Source organism: Cheilinus undulatus, linkage group 16 (assembly GCF_018320785.1).
Source record: "Cheilinus undulatus linkage group 16, ASM1832078v1, whole genome shotgun sequence".
In the NCBI taxonomy this organism is placed as follows: domain Eukaryota; kingdom Metazoa; phylum Chordata; class Actinopteri; order Labriformes; family Labridae; genus Cheilinus; species Cheilinus undulatus.
The window spans coordinates 9,620,455-9,638,418 of NC_054880.1; the positions used below are offsets into that span (position 1 = coordinate 9,620,455).

Genomic DNA, 17,964 nt, shown 5'->3' on the forward strand with positions numbered 1-17,964 from the left:
GTGTGTGTGATTGTACAAGGATGTTGAGCCCATGAAAAAGTACTTCCTGCCTTATGGCCTTAAATGCATCACCATGGCAACAGGTTGAGAGGCAGACCTTTAGGCTCATAATACCCAAGGAGTTAGAAATGTTATATAATTTAGAGAAAGAGCTGACCAACCATGTTGGAATGAGAACACACAATCCTGAAAAAGACATTTCCTGTTGGCAACAGGAGAAATGAAAAAAGACTATAAATGTGTTCAGACTGGTATTGTTATCAAGCCTGTGAATTTTGCTTTTGAAAACTTTAGATCCCACCTGTGTCTAAAATTAGCCAAAACAATCTGGAGTCAATCAGATAAAATCTCTCAGAGGACTTACTCCCGACGTGACACCTGTAAATCATCTTAAATATTCCCAATTTTGACCTCAAGCCTTTATGATCTAACTTCCTGTACATATGTTCAATAGACAAATTATGTTTTTGTTCATCATGTCATGCTACATATGTGTACTGATTATCATGTTGTGTAGCCCAAACCAGTGTGAGGCGCTGTATAGAAAAGATTCAAGGGACGATGGTGGGCCATTTCAGGGCCAAGTGTGCAAAATTTTTGGACTTTTTAGGAATGTTAAGCCCCTCAAATTAGCAATGTATTTGACAGAAAAATAACAGTAAGAAGAATTCCTTCAACTTCAATAGCGTCCTCCCTTCGAGGGTGGTGCTCTGGCCCTAATGACAGACTCAGTATGCAAAGACTTTAACAGAGCTATGACCACAGCTTGACTTGGCATGTAAGCATGCTGAGTATTATGGACTAAAACAATCCATAACTCTCTGTACTGGACATCAGAAGTCTTCCTTTGACAAGCCAGTATCATTTTTCCTTGCATGGTTCAAACTAAAGGCATGGTCTACAAGGGTATGGCCTGCATTGATCACCATTGATTGTCAATCACTGCTAAACCTAAATTAACAACCCCCTGTCAGTCAAACTGCTGTAGCGCTCTGAATGTTAATAACCTGAATCTATACTCTATCTCACAAGGAAACCACAAGAAGCTAAAAAATCCCACTGCCTTCCTGCTGGACTTCCCCATGAGAACCAACTACATGTATGCCAGGATGAAGCGATCAGTGATCAACGAGATCTTTGCCCTGACCATCTGCCTGTGGATGAAGGCTGGAGCAGGACCCGGCCTTGGTACTCCCATATCATACGCTGTACCTGGACAAGCCAATGAGCTGGTGTTAATCGAATGGGGCAGCAACCCAATGGAGCTGCTGATCAACGACAAGGTAAGAGCAACGCAGAAACCTGATGAGCAGGGCAACTCAGAAATACACGTCTATGCTTACTGCTGAAGCTTTTCCAACTTGGGCTCTTAAGTTGACACATTGCTCCTCTTTGTGTGTTCATCCCTGCTGGATCTTGTACTGAAAACACTGGCTCTACTTTATATTGGAGGATTAAAGACTTGGCACTCTCTATGAAGCTCTTTTTGGGGGATTTTGCTGTTAAAAAGCAGCTTCTCTAAGCTTTAATAGACTGGTCACAGTGGGCAACAATGCAGTTCTCAAATATCCGTTTAGACCTTGAAAGTAGGCCATGGCTCCAGAACAGTTTGTCTGCTCATCAGAAGCTTTAAGAAACATTTGAACTGTTTACTACAGTACGTATTCAAATAATAATATAATTTCTTGCTTTGAAAGATATGTTTTGAACATCATAATTGCCTGGGTATGAATGACTTTTTACGTCAGTCGGTGTATTAGCCTCCTAATCTCTAATTCTCTGAAAGGCTGATGCCCAGACGTAAGACCGGAAACAGATAGTTCCTTTCAGTGTCCCAGTACTGAGAGCAGTCTGCTCAACATCAAACCAACAAAGCAATGAATCTGATTATTGTAATTGATTAGCCTAATTGTCTGTAGTAGCAACATCACCTTGAGGTAAGATGGCTTCTTTTGTCCAAGTAGCACACTTGGCAGTCGTCAAACAGATCAATGACCCAGATAAAAAAATGTCAGAACGCAGACTGAGTTCATTAATTCTCTGCAGTTTATGAGGAGAAACAGATCTCATTGATTATCATCTGTGTATTAGGAGTATGTATTTTGTAACTGTTGCCTAACGGGGGAAGGAAAAAGAAGAGGCCTTGTTTCTGTGACTAAGCTCACGTAAAATTGAAGCTGTGTTAATGTCTCCAGAGTTGTGAGGTAAAGTTTGGGCTTCTGTTTCCACAGTATTAGAGCAAAGGTAGACTGGTCAAGGTGACTTCAACTGCATCAGTAATAATGAATGTATGTATGGCTAAGGCTCAGTCCCAATCCATCCTTTGCCCCTAGTCATTTAGCCCTATATCTACATTTTGGGGTAGGATGTCCTGATTCTTGTTAGAATGGAGGGGTAGGGTGAAGTGCATCATCTTTCCCAGGGGCCATGTATGTAAATTAGCTCAGCTAACTCTGGCTCAACAGTTCTTTTGTTATTGGCCCCTATCAAATCACCTGATAAATAAATCAACTTAAGTTAAATGAACCCAACGTTTTGGTTTCATTGATGAATTTCACATAGAAAGCTGGCTACCTGTGAAACAGTCTGGGATTTCTTGCAGAGCAACCTAGGAAGTGCACATTTAACAGCTTTTCTCCCTCTTTAAAAAAAATCATCTCTGAAACAGAAACAATGATTTACTTTTTGTTAAAAACATCTAGTGCTGTCTATATCAAGTATTGTTCATATTGATCAGAGTCCTCAATTCCAATCAAGAAGTGAGCAGTGGAGGTGGGTGCACTGAGCAGGGGGCCTGATATTTACTCGTCCTGGAAGTAGAGCTCAACTGTGTGGTTCCAGAAATGAAATTCCCAATAATCTTCTCCATAGTGGATGTGCATGTTAGCCTAATTGTCATGGGTTACTTACCTGAGTGTAAAATAATAGAATAAGCTCTGCATGGAAAAAAAAAAAAAAGATTTTAAGATATCAGCCTCTTTAACAGTGAAGTCGCGATCTTGGCTAAAAATACTACAATACCCACAATCCTAGAGTGTCACAGCGACGTCTCTCATTGGTGGGGTCTCCGGTAAACGCAGAAATATCTAACCTTGCAAAGCAGATGAATACGCCCATTTCCGTGTTTCTCACTGACGAATCCATCTTGCAAAGCTCTCATCTGAACCGTGTGGGCCCGGTTAGAAAATGACAGGACCACTCAGCATCAAGGGGCAGGACTTTCGGGCGCGGCAGAGTCAAGACATAAGCAAGCAGCAACAAGAGGCCCGTGCAATTATGGCGGAAGACATTAGCGTTGATGTTGCTAAAGCACCAGTTTTATCAGAACTTTATGACATTTCTTCATTAAAAGAAGAACAAAGGGGGCGCGCCGGTAGTCGAGTGGTCAAGGCACGCACCATGTACACAGGTGACCCGGGTTCGAATCCGGCCCATGGCACCACCCCCTGCATGTCTCTCCCCACCCTCCTCCCCATTTCCAATTCCATCCACTGTCCTATCTAATAAAGGCAAAAAGGCCAAAAATAAATCTTCAAAGAACAGCAGTGAGTTGTTTTCTTGTCAAAAACGACAAAAGTCATGTACTGACATGTCTACAGTCACCATGCTTTGAGGCGTTATGCAGTTCTCTATGGAGTTTACTCCTTTGGTAGAGGCACAGCTCGGTGGCAGCTACGTCACGCGTTTTGTTGCTCTGATTGACCCATACAGATGTGACAGAGTGTATGAGTGGTTTTCCGGATGGCTGTGTGAAATAAATCCATCTGGCGTGCCAGGTTAAGAAATATCTTCTTTGCCCACAAATGAAGACTGTTGACTATTGATGACAACGGTACACCAAAGCTATGATGTATTACATCATAATTTAAAATTTTAACACTACAATAAAGAACAGCATAAAAAAGAAAGCATAAATGGTTTGGAAGTTTGAAAAACTATCAAATCAATCATGACAAATTCTGGCATACATGTCCTTCAACCTTATAAAAGAATATATAGAGTCTTGCACCTTTGAGATTTTCTCCCTTTTCAAATGCTGTTTTTGTGTCAAATCAAATAATTCATAGTCATGAGTATTAAGGTATCTGGTTAGCTTGGTTCTTGCATTAAAAGTGAGGTTATAAGGTTTTGCAAAATGTCTAAGGGAGATTTGAATGGCAAATTGCCATTCCATTTCATTACCACTACAAAGATTAAGAATTTCTCTGACTTTAAAAATGGTTTAAAATGTTTGAGGTAAAGTAAGAAATCAACCAAATATACATATAACAGAAGGGTAGTTGTTTGTCAGTGCAAAATTTAATATAATGCTTTCTGAATCATCAGCAAATGACTGCTCAAGAAGTATGCAAATGTCAGTCATTTCTTCATAAATGTATTAAAGCTGTTCTTTGTTTGCTTTGACTGAGACCTTCATCAGTGCTTGTGTCTGTCATCATCTACCTGTGTCTCTAGGCGGTGACATTGCCCATAACCATGACGGACGGAAAGTGGCATCATGTGTGCGTGACGTGGTCAACACGCGATGGTGTCTGGGAGGCCTACCAGGACGGGGTAAAGAAAGGCTCAGGGCAAAACCTGTCAGCTTGGCACTCAATCAAACCAGGAGGGATCCTCATCCTGGGCCAGGAACAGGTAATGCATACAGTATGCTCTCTGACACAGACCCAGGAAGTCCAGGAACTGAGTATGAGCAAAATATGTATAAGCACGACAAACATGGGCTTCTCTAAAGGGATCATGCAGTTTTTTATGTTAGAGATAGCTACTTTAGAAAGTGAGAGAGTAAAGCTGGCCACACACTAGACAGTTTTCACACTTAAACCAGTAGTTCTCAACTGGTCTAGCCTCAGGGTCCATCACCATCCCCCTAATGAGGATCATGACCCAGATTTTCAAAAACCTTCAGAACTAAATTTAATCGAATGAAAAATGTTGCAGTCGACCTTGGATGGTGGAAAAATCTGAACAAAGACATAAAAAAAGGAAGTATATTTCAAAAGCTAAACTTAACAGAAGCCTTGGGAGAATGTGCATTCATGTTTCCCTGATTCAATAAATTTATGTTTTTTAAAGGATCTTGAGACATTAACACATTATCATAGGAAAAGAAGCTTTTTAAACTCCCACAGTAACAAAAATTAATGCGTCAGTGTCACATGAAAACAACCAGAATCTACATGTCAAAGAAAAACTCTAATAAAATATATAGATGTACAGTCATGTAAGTACGTAAGTTTAGGCATGTAGGCTACCAAGGATTCTTCATGGGCACAGCCCAGGGATGGGGAGAGGGCAGCAATAATCAAGCTTTGAAATAAAGAAGAACAAACTGAGACAACTATAATGAACCAAAAGATCTAAAAACTCTGAAAATAAGCAAAAGAAATTGTTTAAAAGTTGTAAAAATGTGGCACAATTGGGCAAAGAATGGCAAGACAATGATTAAAAATGGCAAAATGGGTTAAATGTGGCACAGGTGGGCAAAAAGTTGCAAAAATTGTTTAAAAAAAAGTGGCATTAACAAGTGGAAAAAGTGGTGAAAAGATTTCAAAGTAGCACGAATATGTAATTTCTACATCAGAACCCACCAATAGTTTGACACTCTTTTCAGCTCCAAAATGAGGTAACTGCTAGCCACAATGCCAGCACCAGTGCTACTGATCCACAAACACGTGCTGACATCATCACTAAATCACATTCAGGAGGGCCCATTCTCTGGGTTTGTCAGGGGCCCATTCAACTTTGCAGGCAGGCCTGAAGTTTGCCACCTGGTATGCTCACTCTCATTGGTTGTTGTGGGTATTTCATCGGAGGCAGCCAAACCTAGAATCATAAACATCAAACAAGATTTGAATCTGGGCACACCTCTATGGTCTTTAGAGGAAGCAAATCTGGCCTAAAGTTGGGCTTAAATCATGCAGTGTGTGGCCAGCTTTACTAAAACATTGAATAAAGAGGGGGATTTCTGAGTCAATGAAGGACACAGGAGTTGAGCTGTGATATAACACGTGCATTAAGGAACCAAAAAATACAGACTATGGGCTGTATAACATGGACATAGTCTCTCATTTTTTTGGAATTAATAACATGAGCTGGTCTGCTTAACTATTAGCTAATTTTGTTTTGGACTTGGTACAGCCATGCCAGGACCTGACCAAAACTTGGGATAGTAGGGAAGAAAGGACAGGAAAAAGATATGACCCCAACATTGACATGTTAGCAAACTTTATTCAGGTTGCTTCAAAGCTGAACTGAGCATGGCTTTGAAGGATATTGCTAATGTAGCTAATCCATGCACTGACTTTATCAAATCAGATCCAAGGAGGGCTCTTTGATTGAGTGAGTTACGGGTCCAGTAGTTTCTGAAAGTCAAAAATACTTGCTCTTCAGATCAAATGTGTTTGTGGAACCAGTCTGTAAACGTTATTTCTGCTGTCAAAACATTTTATATGGATGTTAATGGGAGTTCCTTGACTTTTAGAGCATGCCTCAAGTGGACTCTGAAGGAACTGCAGTTTTCATAAACATTTGAATTCTCTTCATTTTTTCAGCACCATGCAACTTGATCAAGGCATCCCCTGCTAATCTGGCATCCTCCATTAGTTCCCGTGTTTATAATGAGCATGCTCATATAGGTTGGTACAACTTCTATCATCTTGACCTTTTCTTTTCTGCTGCTCACAGGACACAATGGGAGGCCGTTTTGACGTCACCCAGTCCTTCATGGGAGAAATGTCGGATTTCCAGTTCTGGTCCAGAGTCCTGACGGCCAGCGAGATCTACGGCGAAGCAACCTGTGGGAACCACCTCACTGGCGACATCATGTCATGGTCGGAGGAATTAGTGGAGCTCCATGGAGGACTCGCAGAGTTTGATTTTGACCCCTGCCACTAAAGACTGAAGCTCCTAAAGAACTGCAGCTTCATCACACTCACATTTTTGATCATTTTTCTAATCAAGTATTGTCAGAAAGTGGGGGGGGGGGGGGTCGTTTTTTTTTCATGGATAAGGCACGGACAGAGCTTTGCTTTTTGGGTCTTTCCGCACGCCCCCTCACTTCTCCCCTTGGACGCTCTCAGCAGAGCGACTTTAACGGCTCCAAAGAGAATCAGGCTTTTGATTTAAGGGCTGTGTGGTCATGGCTTCGGCTGTTCTAAGAGAGAGCCAACACACCTAATTGGATTTCACTCCATCAGAAAAAGTCCAAAGGTTGCTTGTAGCTATCAGCTTCGCTTGCACTAGCTTGTTTGGTTTGTGAGCAACAAAAACTTAACAGGAAGAGAGAGAGTGAAAAGAAACAGGACTGCCACCTGAGAACCTGAACTCAATGACTCAAAACTGTAGAAACAGTCTTGACTGTTGGGTATCTGCTTGAGCAAACGAAGGAATAATGCTGCGAGACATCGCAGGTCAAAAAAGATCCACCTACAGATGTCATTTTGCACATTATGATTTTGGCAGACTGTTTTATACTAGTATTTCATATTGAAAACTCTACAACATACTTTTTTGTAGAAAAAAAGGATTATCTATTTCCTTTTTGTTAACGCTGAACAGAGTGTGATGTTTTAAACTTCTTTTAAAAGACTTGCTTCTGTCTTCAAATATCAAACAGCCGTTATATAAGAGCGCCACGGCTCAATGTCAAACATGACACATGCAAAGACCCACCTGACTGCTTCATACAGAGCTAACAGGCCCTCAATATGTCACCAGGCATCTGCTGGCTTACAGCAGGATTTACTTGTGAACAACTGATCTGATCCTGCCTATTTCCGGGCCAGCTCAAACCACATGGGAAAGCCAGACTCACCGACACTAACACAACAAACTTGCACAAGCTCCCAGGATACAAAGTTGAACAAAGATGTTACTGATCTCCTTCTTTCTGTTTGTAGATGCACCTTCATGTTTTTGTAAAAAAAAGAAGTTTTTGTACATGTATATTAAATATGTATCTTTTTAACTGAATCATTTGTAATGATGTCTCACTCTGTAAATAATCAAATAAGTACATAGCACTTTTTGAGCCATTCTTAACTACTCTGTTTGTTTTTACAGCACATCTTTGGGAGTCAAATGTTGAGTAATTCTTCTTTGAATGAAACTTTTATCCACATTCAACTCAATATAAAATGCATGTTTCAAGAGTAAAACAAATGGGTATGTGTTGATGCCATGGTGATAGATTTCTCCAGCATCAGGACCGTATCATCAGGATGGTGTCTCACTACAACTGTGGATTTCAGCAAATTTTTCCTCCATTGTACCATCGAGACACGGAGCACTCTGAAACCAAGCTTTGCTTCTCATGATAGTGGGCCAAATGTACGTTGTTACACATGCTTCAGTGAATACATCCTCTCCTACTACATTAATGTGTAGTTTTACAATTAATGTTAACATTATACATGTAAAATATGATATAAAACCTAGTGCTTTAAGACTTGCTTATTCTCGCCTTGTGTACATGAAATGTTAAATAGTTTTTTAAGTTTATTCTTGGCTGTAAATACTTTTAAGTATGACATTGTGTTTGGTCAAAAGTCCCTCCCTCGTGTTAAAGCCAAAACGATAAACTGAAATGTAAAACTTGAAAGAAGCACTATTAAAGCTGTCAATATTTGTAATTTTGTCAAGATTTTGAATAAAAATACTTAAATATTTTATGATTTGAATGAGACTACAGCGTCTTTATTCTTTATTCAGCAGTTAAAAGGATGATTTGCAAATGGTTGATATAACCCATATTTATGTTAGTATGTACGATCCAAACAAGATGGAGAGGGAAAAAAGCATCAGGGAAATGTTATTGGAAGAGCCACATGACCACTACATTTTTAAAGGTCACATATTTTACCCCTTTAAGACAAGTTGATATTGTTCTCAGAGGACCCCAAAACATGCCTGTTAAGTTTTTTGCTGAAAAAGCACTCCAGTCTATGGTTTTTGCAAGTCTAAAACACCCCTCTGTTTCAGCTCTGCTCAGAACGAGCTCTTTTGTGTGTCTGTGGCTTTAAATGTTACAGAGCTGCCTGACTCCGCCCCTTTCAGGAGATGGATGTGGCTTAATGTTTGTGGCAGGTGTAACTTTCTTCTAAGCAGGGAGGGCCAACCGAACCTGGGGGCGGGGCTAACTCCCCACATGACATCATGAGGAGAAACTCTAAGAACAGCTTGGTTCAGCACACATTTTCTGAAAGGTGTGTTGGGGGGGGGGGGGTTAATAACCATCACTGAATGGGTGAGGCAGTAATAAGGTTTATTTACATTTAAATAAATAAAAACACTATATGGAAAAAAGGATATGGCCACTCATGTTAACTAGAAAAGCACACAGAAATGCAGACCTCCACCATTAGCCCTATCTCCCAATAGAATCCTTTAAAAATTCCTGGATCTGTCCCCGTGTGTCCCCCACCATGGCATTCACCAATTACTCCTTCCCCGGTGGGGTGGAAACATGGTGAGACAAAGTATTGGCTTCGCTATGGGTGGGCTGTCATGGTGAAAGTATTGCCTGCTGGTGCCAACAGATGCACTGACAGTCTCACCCATGGTCTCACTGGATGACTGGAAGTCATGGCAGAGGATGAATATTCCTCTATTCCTCCCAGCATTGTGAATATTCTCGCTACAATTCACTGTCTTTCTCTCTGTTACGCTCTGACTCGTCTCCTCGACCAGGCGTGCTTCTTTTAAACTCTGTAAACTCCAAAACTTTGAATAGAAAGACACCAAAAAAAGGCTGCTGGGATTGAGGTTACTCACGTCCGCCTAAAGTGGTAACAGCGCAGACCTCCACCATTAGTCCTATCTCCCAGTAGTACAGAATCCTGTAAAAAATTCCCGGATCCAGACAGTGATCCGCATCACTCCCAAAATCTAATCAGTTTTTCCTTATGCTATTTCTGACATTCTGACAACAAACAAACTAACTAACTAACTAACTAACTTACAAACTCTGCCGATCACATAACCTCCTTGGCGGAGGTAATTATTCAATATCAAGCACTAGCAATGCAGACTCCATTTGCAAGCATTATACTAAATGGTGGTTATGAAGAGCTCAGTGACTTCAAGCGTGGTGTGAAAGGATGCCAGCTTTGCATTTAGACAGTTTGTGAAATTTCACCCCTGCTTGATATTCCACAGTCAACTGTAAATAATGTTATTAGAAAGTGGAAGCGTTTAGGAATAACAGCAACTCAGCCACGAAGCAGAATACCATGTAAAATCACAGAGCAGGGTCAAGTGCCAATGCTCTGCTGATTCCATAGCTGAAGAGTTCAGAACTTCCACTGGCATTAATGTAAGCACAAAAACTGTGCAGTAGGAGCTTCATGGAATGGGTTTGGTGGATGCCTGGAGAGGGTTGCCTGCCTGACTGCACTGTGCCAATGTTGAAGTTTGGTGGAGGAGGGATTAAGATATGGGACTGTTTTTAAGGGTTTAGGCTAGGCCCCTTATCTCCAGTAAAAGCCAGTCTTAATATTTCAGCGTACCGAGATATTTTTTACGATGCTATGCTTCCAACTTCGAGGCAACAGTGTGGGGAGGCTCTTTTCTATTCTAGCATGGCTGTGCTCCAGTGCACAAAGAAAGGACTGCACAGACATGGTTTGATGAGTTTGGTGTGGAAGAGCTTGACTGCCCCACACAGAGCCCTAACCTCAACACAAGTGAGCACCTTTGGGATGAACTGGAACAAAGATTGCAAGCCAGGCCTTCTCATCCAACCTCATAAATGCTCTACACAATGACTGGGCAAAAATTCCCACAGCAATACTCCACAATCTTGTGGAAAGCCCAAGACGAGTGGAGGCTGTTCTATCACAAAAGGGGAACAACTTTTTATGTCAACATTTCATTGCAACAAAAACAGTTTTAGTACAATGGAGGTGTAATGGTGGTTAGTAATCATGAATGGCTCATTTGGGCTGTTGTGTTGGGCCCAGTATGATATAGAAAATGTTGATGTTACTGTTGCAGCTGAACCCCTCCAGCAGGTTTCGCTTATCAGACTCAGTTCTTCTTTGCATGCAGCAGCAGAGGAGCTCCTATTTTCATATCAGACACATTATTCCACAGGGGAAACTAACACCAGGCTTTTTTTCTGTAGCTGCTGAAGTAATACACTCACTAAATTTTAATTACATTTATACATTTACTGCTACTCAAACAAAGCCTTTATGTTAGGACATGTTGAAACCATGGGAGTGAACAATGGCTCAGCTCTGCTGGTAGAAGAACAGGAAACATCCACAGATAGAAGTAAGATGTTTTAAAGCTAGATGTTTGTGATTAAAGGGTCCTTTTATTCTTAATTCTTTCCTAACTCATGATAGTAATTTATCAAATTATAAGTTTTGCACTCAGAAGCGATGAATAGGGTGTAAAGTGGATTTGTTGAGTATTTTATTATGGTGCTTTTTGACTTTTTGCATGCATTGTCTGGGTGAAGTGGGATTAACGGGAGCATGTTTAATTTAACTGATTACCAATTAATTTTATGTTTTTTAAAAGGCTGATTTTTGCTGTGCAGTGAATGACCAAAACACAGTGCTAGACAGCGTCCACCTCTCCTCAGTGACATCCATCATGCTGATATTTAAGTTTCATTTGCTGAAGTTCTGAGGGATGTCCCTTTCTGACACCTTGGATTTTATCCTGTGATAAATCAGCAAATTCAAATCAAAGAACTCAACATTACCGTCATCTTTGCAGAAACAATCTTGCAGTTATGGTTGATGATCTGCAGACCTCGCTGTGACAGTGCAGCAACAAGACTTCAGCAAATTAAACTGAAACTATCAGGATGTTGGGACGTCATCGGAGGTGAGTGAGAAAACACAACTAGCAGAATCAGATGCAAAAGAGCGATTATATCAGGAAGCCCAAGTTAATGTTAACGGTTCAGATGGCTAACTATTAACTTGAGTTAAAAGATGATACGAGTACTGTTGAAAAGCTAAATTTTGTCGCACATTTTTGACACAAGTTTTGCCATTCCCAAACACTTCTAATGGAAGGTTTCCCAGGTGAATGTGAAATATATCCATGCCTATCTGATAATCCATCTGACCCTCTCTTTGTACATTTTCCACTCTATAAGGAATTATCTCTGTCTGAAGTAACAGGCTGTATAAAGTTTGAACATTGTTTTGTTGTCTTTACTGTTGTCTCTCAGGCTGTGTGAGTCATTACAGACAGCTGGCTCATTACTTCTCTCTGCTCTGCTTCCTCCTCATCATCGTCACTCTGCTGCTGACTCTCTGCTGTGAGTACTTATAATAACTTTGTCAACATATGACTTTTTAATCGTGTCCAACTATGAAAGCTGCATGTCTCTAATGTGCATTTTTCTTGTCATAGTGACAGATTTTTAAGCCAAGACTGGTGAAAGTGTGGGGTAAATTCAATACAGTGAAGAAGGAGAAGGAGGAATAAAGGAAGTAAAGAGAGTAAATAAAAATGGAGCCAAATTTCATAACGTTAGAGCAACACTAGATCAACATTTGGCTCCAAGAGCAGCTGCCTGGGACTATTTTCAGTGGTGGATTAATCCAAATTTGGTTTCCTAGGAGGTATTTGGAGCACCAGGGTACATGTGTTGGTTGGATTAAGTCAAAATAAACCAAAGGCTGTGTCCACCCTAATCTATATATGTGCAGTAGTACTCTATATAGTGCTAACCCCATTTTGTATCCCAGTAGTTGAACTGTTTTTAACTGAGAGCTCTGGAGCTGTGAGACAAAAACAGCTGACACCAACAGCGTTTTTAGCTCTGAGTGTAAAAAAAGAACTGGACTTTATTTTGAAAATGAGCACTGCCAGTGCAGAACATGGTAGCTGTGGACACAAGCCATGAGTATGGCCTTATAAATAAACATAGTCAAATAATTTTGTCCATAAAAGTTGAATGAAAGCCAGCTATCTCAATCATACAGAATGCAATGATGAGCTAGGGTCATAATGCACCTCAGGGCTCTTTGGTATACAATATTCATTTGAGAAGATGCATTAATGCACCTATAGCATACTTTTCTATCCATAACAAGTTCCTTTTTTCTTGGTTTGTATCATAACTTTTGAGGCCTTCTCAGACCACAGACTTGCGGCAAAACAAGAGCTGAAACCCACAACCGCCTGTGTTGGTCCACTCTGCAACATTCTGAAAGCCTGTCAGTTCACACCACTGCAACTGAAGGAGACAGTGTGCTGTTTCCATAGCAATGACACCCTCTTTAAAGAAATTAATTTTTGGAGTAAAAGCAAAATAAGTGTGTCGCTACAAAAAGGTCATTATTGCAAATTCACTATATTTTCCATATCTTTATCATTATGATAATTTGTATGCTTCCTAATCTTCATTAATTCCCTGCTATCTGCTCCCTGCTTTCTTCTCCATCATCCTCATCTTGATCTCTGTCTGCTTTCCTTCTCCTGCATTATCCTAATCTTGCTCTGTGTCCCTGCTTTCTCCTCCTCCATCATCCTCATCTTGCTCTTGTTCTCTGTTCCTGCTTCTCCTCCATCATCATCCTCTTCTTGGTCTCTGTCCCTGATTTCTTCTCCTCCATCATCCTCATCTTGCTCTCTGTCCCTTCTTTCTCCCCCTCCTCCATCATTCTCATCTTGCTCTTTGTCCCTGCTTTCTTCTCCTCCTCCATCATTGTCATCTTTCTCTCTTTCCCTGCTTTCTGCTCAGTATTTTATTTGACTGTTCTGATGAGTGTACTATATCGTCCACTACAGGCAGCTCCCTCTGTAGGGAGCGGGGAATAAGTGTATGATTTTAGACGCATGATTGTGTGTGTGTGTAGATTATGATGACAGAGAATTTTTTGCCAAAGCATCCGTGTGACTCATTCATGTGTTTTTTAATAATTTAGATAACAATGAAGCTCAATGGACCATGGGGAGGAAAACAAACAAGATGCTTTCCAGACAATCCTTCTCTACAGGCTACAGACTATTTTGGTTTTTGTTGTTTTCAAGAGATTTGTGAATATAAAGGTTCTTGAGCATCATGTGCAAAAGTATATTAGCTTTAAAGCTATAATGAACTCTTTTCTGCTGCCAGGTTTGTCATTCTGTCAGAAATGAGGACATCTTCTCATTCAGGTTTTATTTTAGACTGGATGTCTTTATTTGAAGGTTTGCAGAGAGGATTTACTCTTCATGTTTCCTCTGAAGACTCTCCTATGTTTCTCTTTTTACTCAGTCAGCCTTCTTTGTGTTCTCCCCGTCACGTCCTGTATTATCCCGTATCCATGGAAATGTGCAATTGGACATTGTGTGTGTAATTTCTGTCACTCTGCTGTGTGTATTTGTCTTTCATATCACAGTGCTTCAGCTCACCTTGGTATTCCAGACTCAGTCGACCTTGCAGGACAGCAAACTCAGAGATCTGACAGACAAACTGGAGAAGCTGAACCAGTCGTATCGCCTCCTGTTTGACCAGTATCCAGCTCTGAACCAGTACTGCCCGGTCAGCAACACATCCACAGGGGGTGAGGCTGCAGGATTCTGTAAAATAACAAGAACAACAACAGGAGAGTGTGTGATCAGTTAGGTGTGTTGTGTCAGTGCTGACTGTCGGCATGCTCCTGCAGATTAAACAGGAGGTTTGTGGAAACGTTTGTCCTGCAGCTCTGCTTTGCATATTTATCTGCAAAAATACACAAACAGCTCAAACAGAGGTCAGCTGTGCAACCACACTCAGGTAACAGTGAAGATAACACTGCTCCAGTGTACCAAAGGTTCCTGGTTCAAATCTTAGTCAAAGTTTCTGTGTGGAGTCTGCACATTCTCCCAACATACATATGAGGGTTTTGACCAAAAAGAATCATTTTATAGGAACTTAATGGTTCCTGTGTCCTCTTGGTTGCCTGCAATTCAACAGCAGGCTAAAACCCTGCGGAGATTCTGCAAATTAGTCCAGTGACGTGTGGCGCAGCAGAGAAAATACCTGAAAATATCAATACAGCATTGAGTCTCTTAAGAATATTCAGCTTGTATTGTTTATGATCATGCTTTGTTGCACTGCACAATGGATGCATTGAATGGACAGTGGAAAGAGACAAGAGCTCGATTCAAAGTGCGCAACGTGATGCATAAAGAAAAAGATTGAAAGCCTTTGCAGGGAATGACCAGGAGCTAGCGGAGACTCATTCAAGTCTTGAATAAGTAAAAAAAAAAAAAAAAAAAAGGTACACTTTTTTTTTACTGCAGGAACTTTCCCCAGGCTTTTAGGACTTCCTGGGGATCTGTGTGCGTTTTGACTGCAGGAACTTTCCTCAGACACTACTGACCAATTCAGGAACTGAGTTCGTTTTGACTGCAACAGCTTTCCCAAGAACGATGAACCTTTGAAGTATGGTGTGCCTTTTTGAATGCAGGAACTTTCCCCAGGAACTATGGACCTTTAGAGGAACTGGGCTTTTTGGCCGCGGGAACTTCCCTTAGGAACAACAGCCCTTTAGTGAACTGTGTGATTTTCAAGCAGAGAAACTTAACCAAGGATTTATGGATATTTTGAGGAATTCTGTGTTTTTTGATTGCAGAAACTTTCCTCAGAAACTACAGAACTTTAGGGGAACCGTGTAGAAATTTTCCCCAGGAACTATGGACATTTTGAGGAACTCTGCAAGAAGCAGTATTGACCCTTTAGGAGAACTGTGTGCTTTGTTTTACTGCAGGAACTTTCACCAAGAACTATAGACCTTTTGGGGAACTCTGTGCCTTTCAATCACAGGAACTCTCCCCAGGAACTACAGAACTGTGTGCTTTTTGGATGCAGGAACCAGGGTTTAAATTTAGTCAAAAATCTACCCCTTAAAAATTCCCCGCTCATGGTTTTGCATTTTTTTAAAGACCAGGAATTAGGGGGACTGGGGCTACAGTGCTTAACAATTCTGATTGGTTAGCCCCGCCCCCCAACCATTTCTGTGTAAAGGACTAACCCTGAGCTGGAACTTTTGAAGGGGTAGATTTCTTTTTTCTTTTTTCTTTTTCTTTTTTTACCCCAGAGCTAGTGATAATGTAGACCCTGGTTCCTGTGCTTGAAAAGTGCAATTTTTTTTTTATTACTTAAGAAAGTAGTTACACCTTCAACAAAATAAAACTCTGTGATATTCTTGTAATTCATACATTAAAGGTCATGAACATTTTACATCAGGATGTTTTCTCATCTGGAAAATATTTATCTTGTTGATAATTAACCTTATCTTGACACTTTACTTCTTTAAATGCCATTTTGAAATTAGAAACTTTCTGATATTTATCTTCTTTAATCCTTCTCTGACTCAGAGAGAGCATGCAGACCTTGTCCTGCAGGTTGGATACCTCAGGGACAGAAATGTTTCCTGTTCAGTCAGGACAGAGCCGACTGGATCAGCAGTCAGTACCGCTGCATGACACTGGGGGGCGCTGTGGTCATAGTCAGGACAGAGGAGGAGCAGGTACACATCAGTTATGTCTGCACATTTCATATTTATGTATTCATTTCCAACATTTTGATTGATTTCACACATATTCCACTGATTCTGTGTGTGATTATTGAATTCAGTTAAAATGGCATAATTGTGGAGTCTCTTGTTTTCTTGGTATTTTAGTCTTTTCTGGAGTTGTGTTGAAGATCTGTTTGCATCCGTGCAGTAGTAAACATTTGAGATGTCTCTGAAATATCAGCCACACAGACACGATCAGAGAGAAGTTAAGAATAGATTTAAGACCTGAATGAATTATGGAGCCGTCTGCAGGAGCACTCTCAGCTCACGGTCGACTGAGGTTTTGTCTTTCACTGTTTTACTGTACACAGTTTGTCTGTCTAATGTTACTCCCAGTGAACATGTGAAGTCTGAAGTGGGAGGTTTGGAGCAGGAACGTTAAATACTCACTGATGATCGTCTGATGTTTCACAGGTGTTTCTGTGGAAAAAGGCCCAGAGTCTGAGCCAGGGGGACTCGTACTGGCTGGGTCTGAGGAGCAGCGGAGGTGGATTGGGCTGGAGGTGGAGTGATGGCACAGAGCTGGAGGAGGGACCCCAGTGAGTGATGTGGTAGGGGGTGTTACATAGGGACAATCTGGACTTCCTGAGGGGATGATCCACCAGACTCTGATTTCTTTTCCTGCAGAGTTTGGGCACATGTTGCTGGTTAAACAGTTTGAAAATGTTTAGACCATGAATATCACAAGCACTGTTATCATTGAAATGTTTAAAATAAACTTTTAATCTTCTGAAGTTTACTTTATTCACGCTTTTTATGAGTGTGCATTAACCCCTTAAAATTCTACACGGCCTGGATACAGGTCGATGCAGGAGAAAGGGTTAAGGGGGGCCCTGGTGGTCTGGGGCCCCAGGCAATGGATTATCTCTGCCTAATGGTAAAGTCTGCTCCTGAACCCAACATCTTTAATGGTTTCTCTATCATAAGCATGTTTGTGTTATATTGATCATAATATTTTCTCACTTTTAAAACTCTTCCATAATGAGTGAACACTGTGAGACAATGAGAGGCTGTTTTAAATATTCTTATAAGGCATTCATGGCTTCCTGATGATTCTTTCCCTTTTCTTCCTGTGTCCCTACAGGTTTTGGGCACATGCACCTGATGAAGCAGACAACAGGGAGCTCTGTGGTCGACTCACACCAGGGGGCAACTACAAGATGGGCTGGTTCATCTCCAGATGCTCCAGTCATCTGAAAAGCATCTGTGAGAGGAAACAAGCTAGTTTACAGTGAGATGAATAAGTGACAAGATGAGACTTTATCAATTAAGAAAAAGCAATGGAATGCAAGATTAGTCCTATTTTCCAGAAATCACCAGTTTTTATTGCTTTCAGGCTGTGTAGATTCTTCAAATGTTCTATATTCTATTCTTAAATTATGAGAAAAAAAATAAATGTATTTGTTCTTGTTTGTCAAATTTTGTACTTTTTGTTGTTGTTGTTTAT

At 40.8% G+C, this 17,964-nt stretch overlaps 2 protein-coding genes across 2 annotated transcripts; both read left to right on the forward strand.

Moving 5' to 3' along the window:
* Window positions 1-893: 893 nt before the first annotated feature.
* Window positions 894-6,897, forward strand: LOC121523515 (neuronal pentraxin-2-like). Its single transcript, XM_041808432.1, has 4 exons — window positions 894-906; window positions 1,033-1,283; window positions 4,456-4,635; window positions 6,688-6,897. The coding sequence occupies exons 1-4, from the start codon at window positions 894-896 to the stop codon at window positions 6,895-6,897; spliced, it is 654 nt and encodes a 217-aa protein (XP_041664366.1).
* Window positions 6,898-11,216: 4,319 nt separating this feature from the next.
* On the forward strand, window positions 11,217-17,752 carry LOC121523516 (C-type lectin domain family 6 member A-like). The gene is made up of 6 exons (XM_041808433.1): window positions 11,217-11,277; window positions 12,194-12,283; window positions 14,355-14,519; window positions 16,345-16,469; window positions 16,932-17,056; window positions 17,602-17,752. The coding sequence occupies exons 1-6, from the start codon at window positions 11,217-11,219 to the stop codon at window positions 17,750-17,752; spliced, it is 717 nt and encodes a 238-aa protein (XP_041664367.1).
* The last annotated feature ends 212 nt before the right edge of the window (window positions 17,753-17,964 follow it).

Coding starts and splice junctions, on each gene's coding strand:
- LOC121523515 (XM_041808432.1), top strand. Junction 1,284..4,455: donor AGCTGCTGATCAACGACAAG/GTAAGAGCAACG, acceptor CTGTGTCTCTAG/GCGGTGACATTGCCCATAAC. Junction 4,636..6,687: donor TCATCCTGGGCCAGGAACAG/GTAATGCATACA, acceptor TGCTGCTCACAG/GACACAATGGGAGGCCGTTT.
- LOC121523516 (XM_041808433.1), top strand. CDS start 11,217: ATGGGAGTGAACAATGGCTCAGCTCTGCTGGTAGAAGAACAGGAAACA. Junction 11,278..12,193: donor GGAAACATCCACAGATAGAA/GTAAGATGTTTT, acceptor GTTGTCTCTCAG/GCTGTGTGAGTCATTACAGA. Junction 17,057..17,601: donor GAGCTGGAGGAGGGACCCCA/GTGAGTGATGTG, acceptor GTGTCCCTACAG/GTTTTGGGCACATGCACCTG.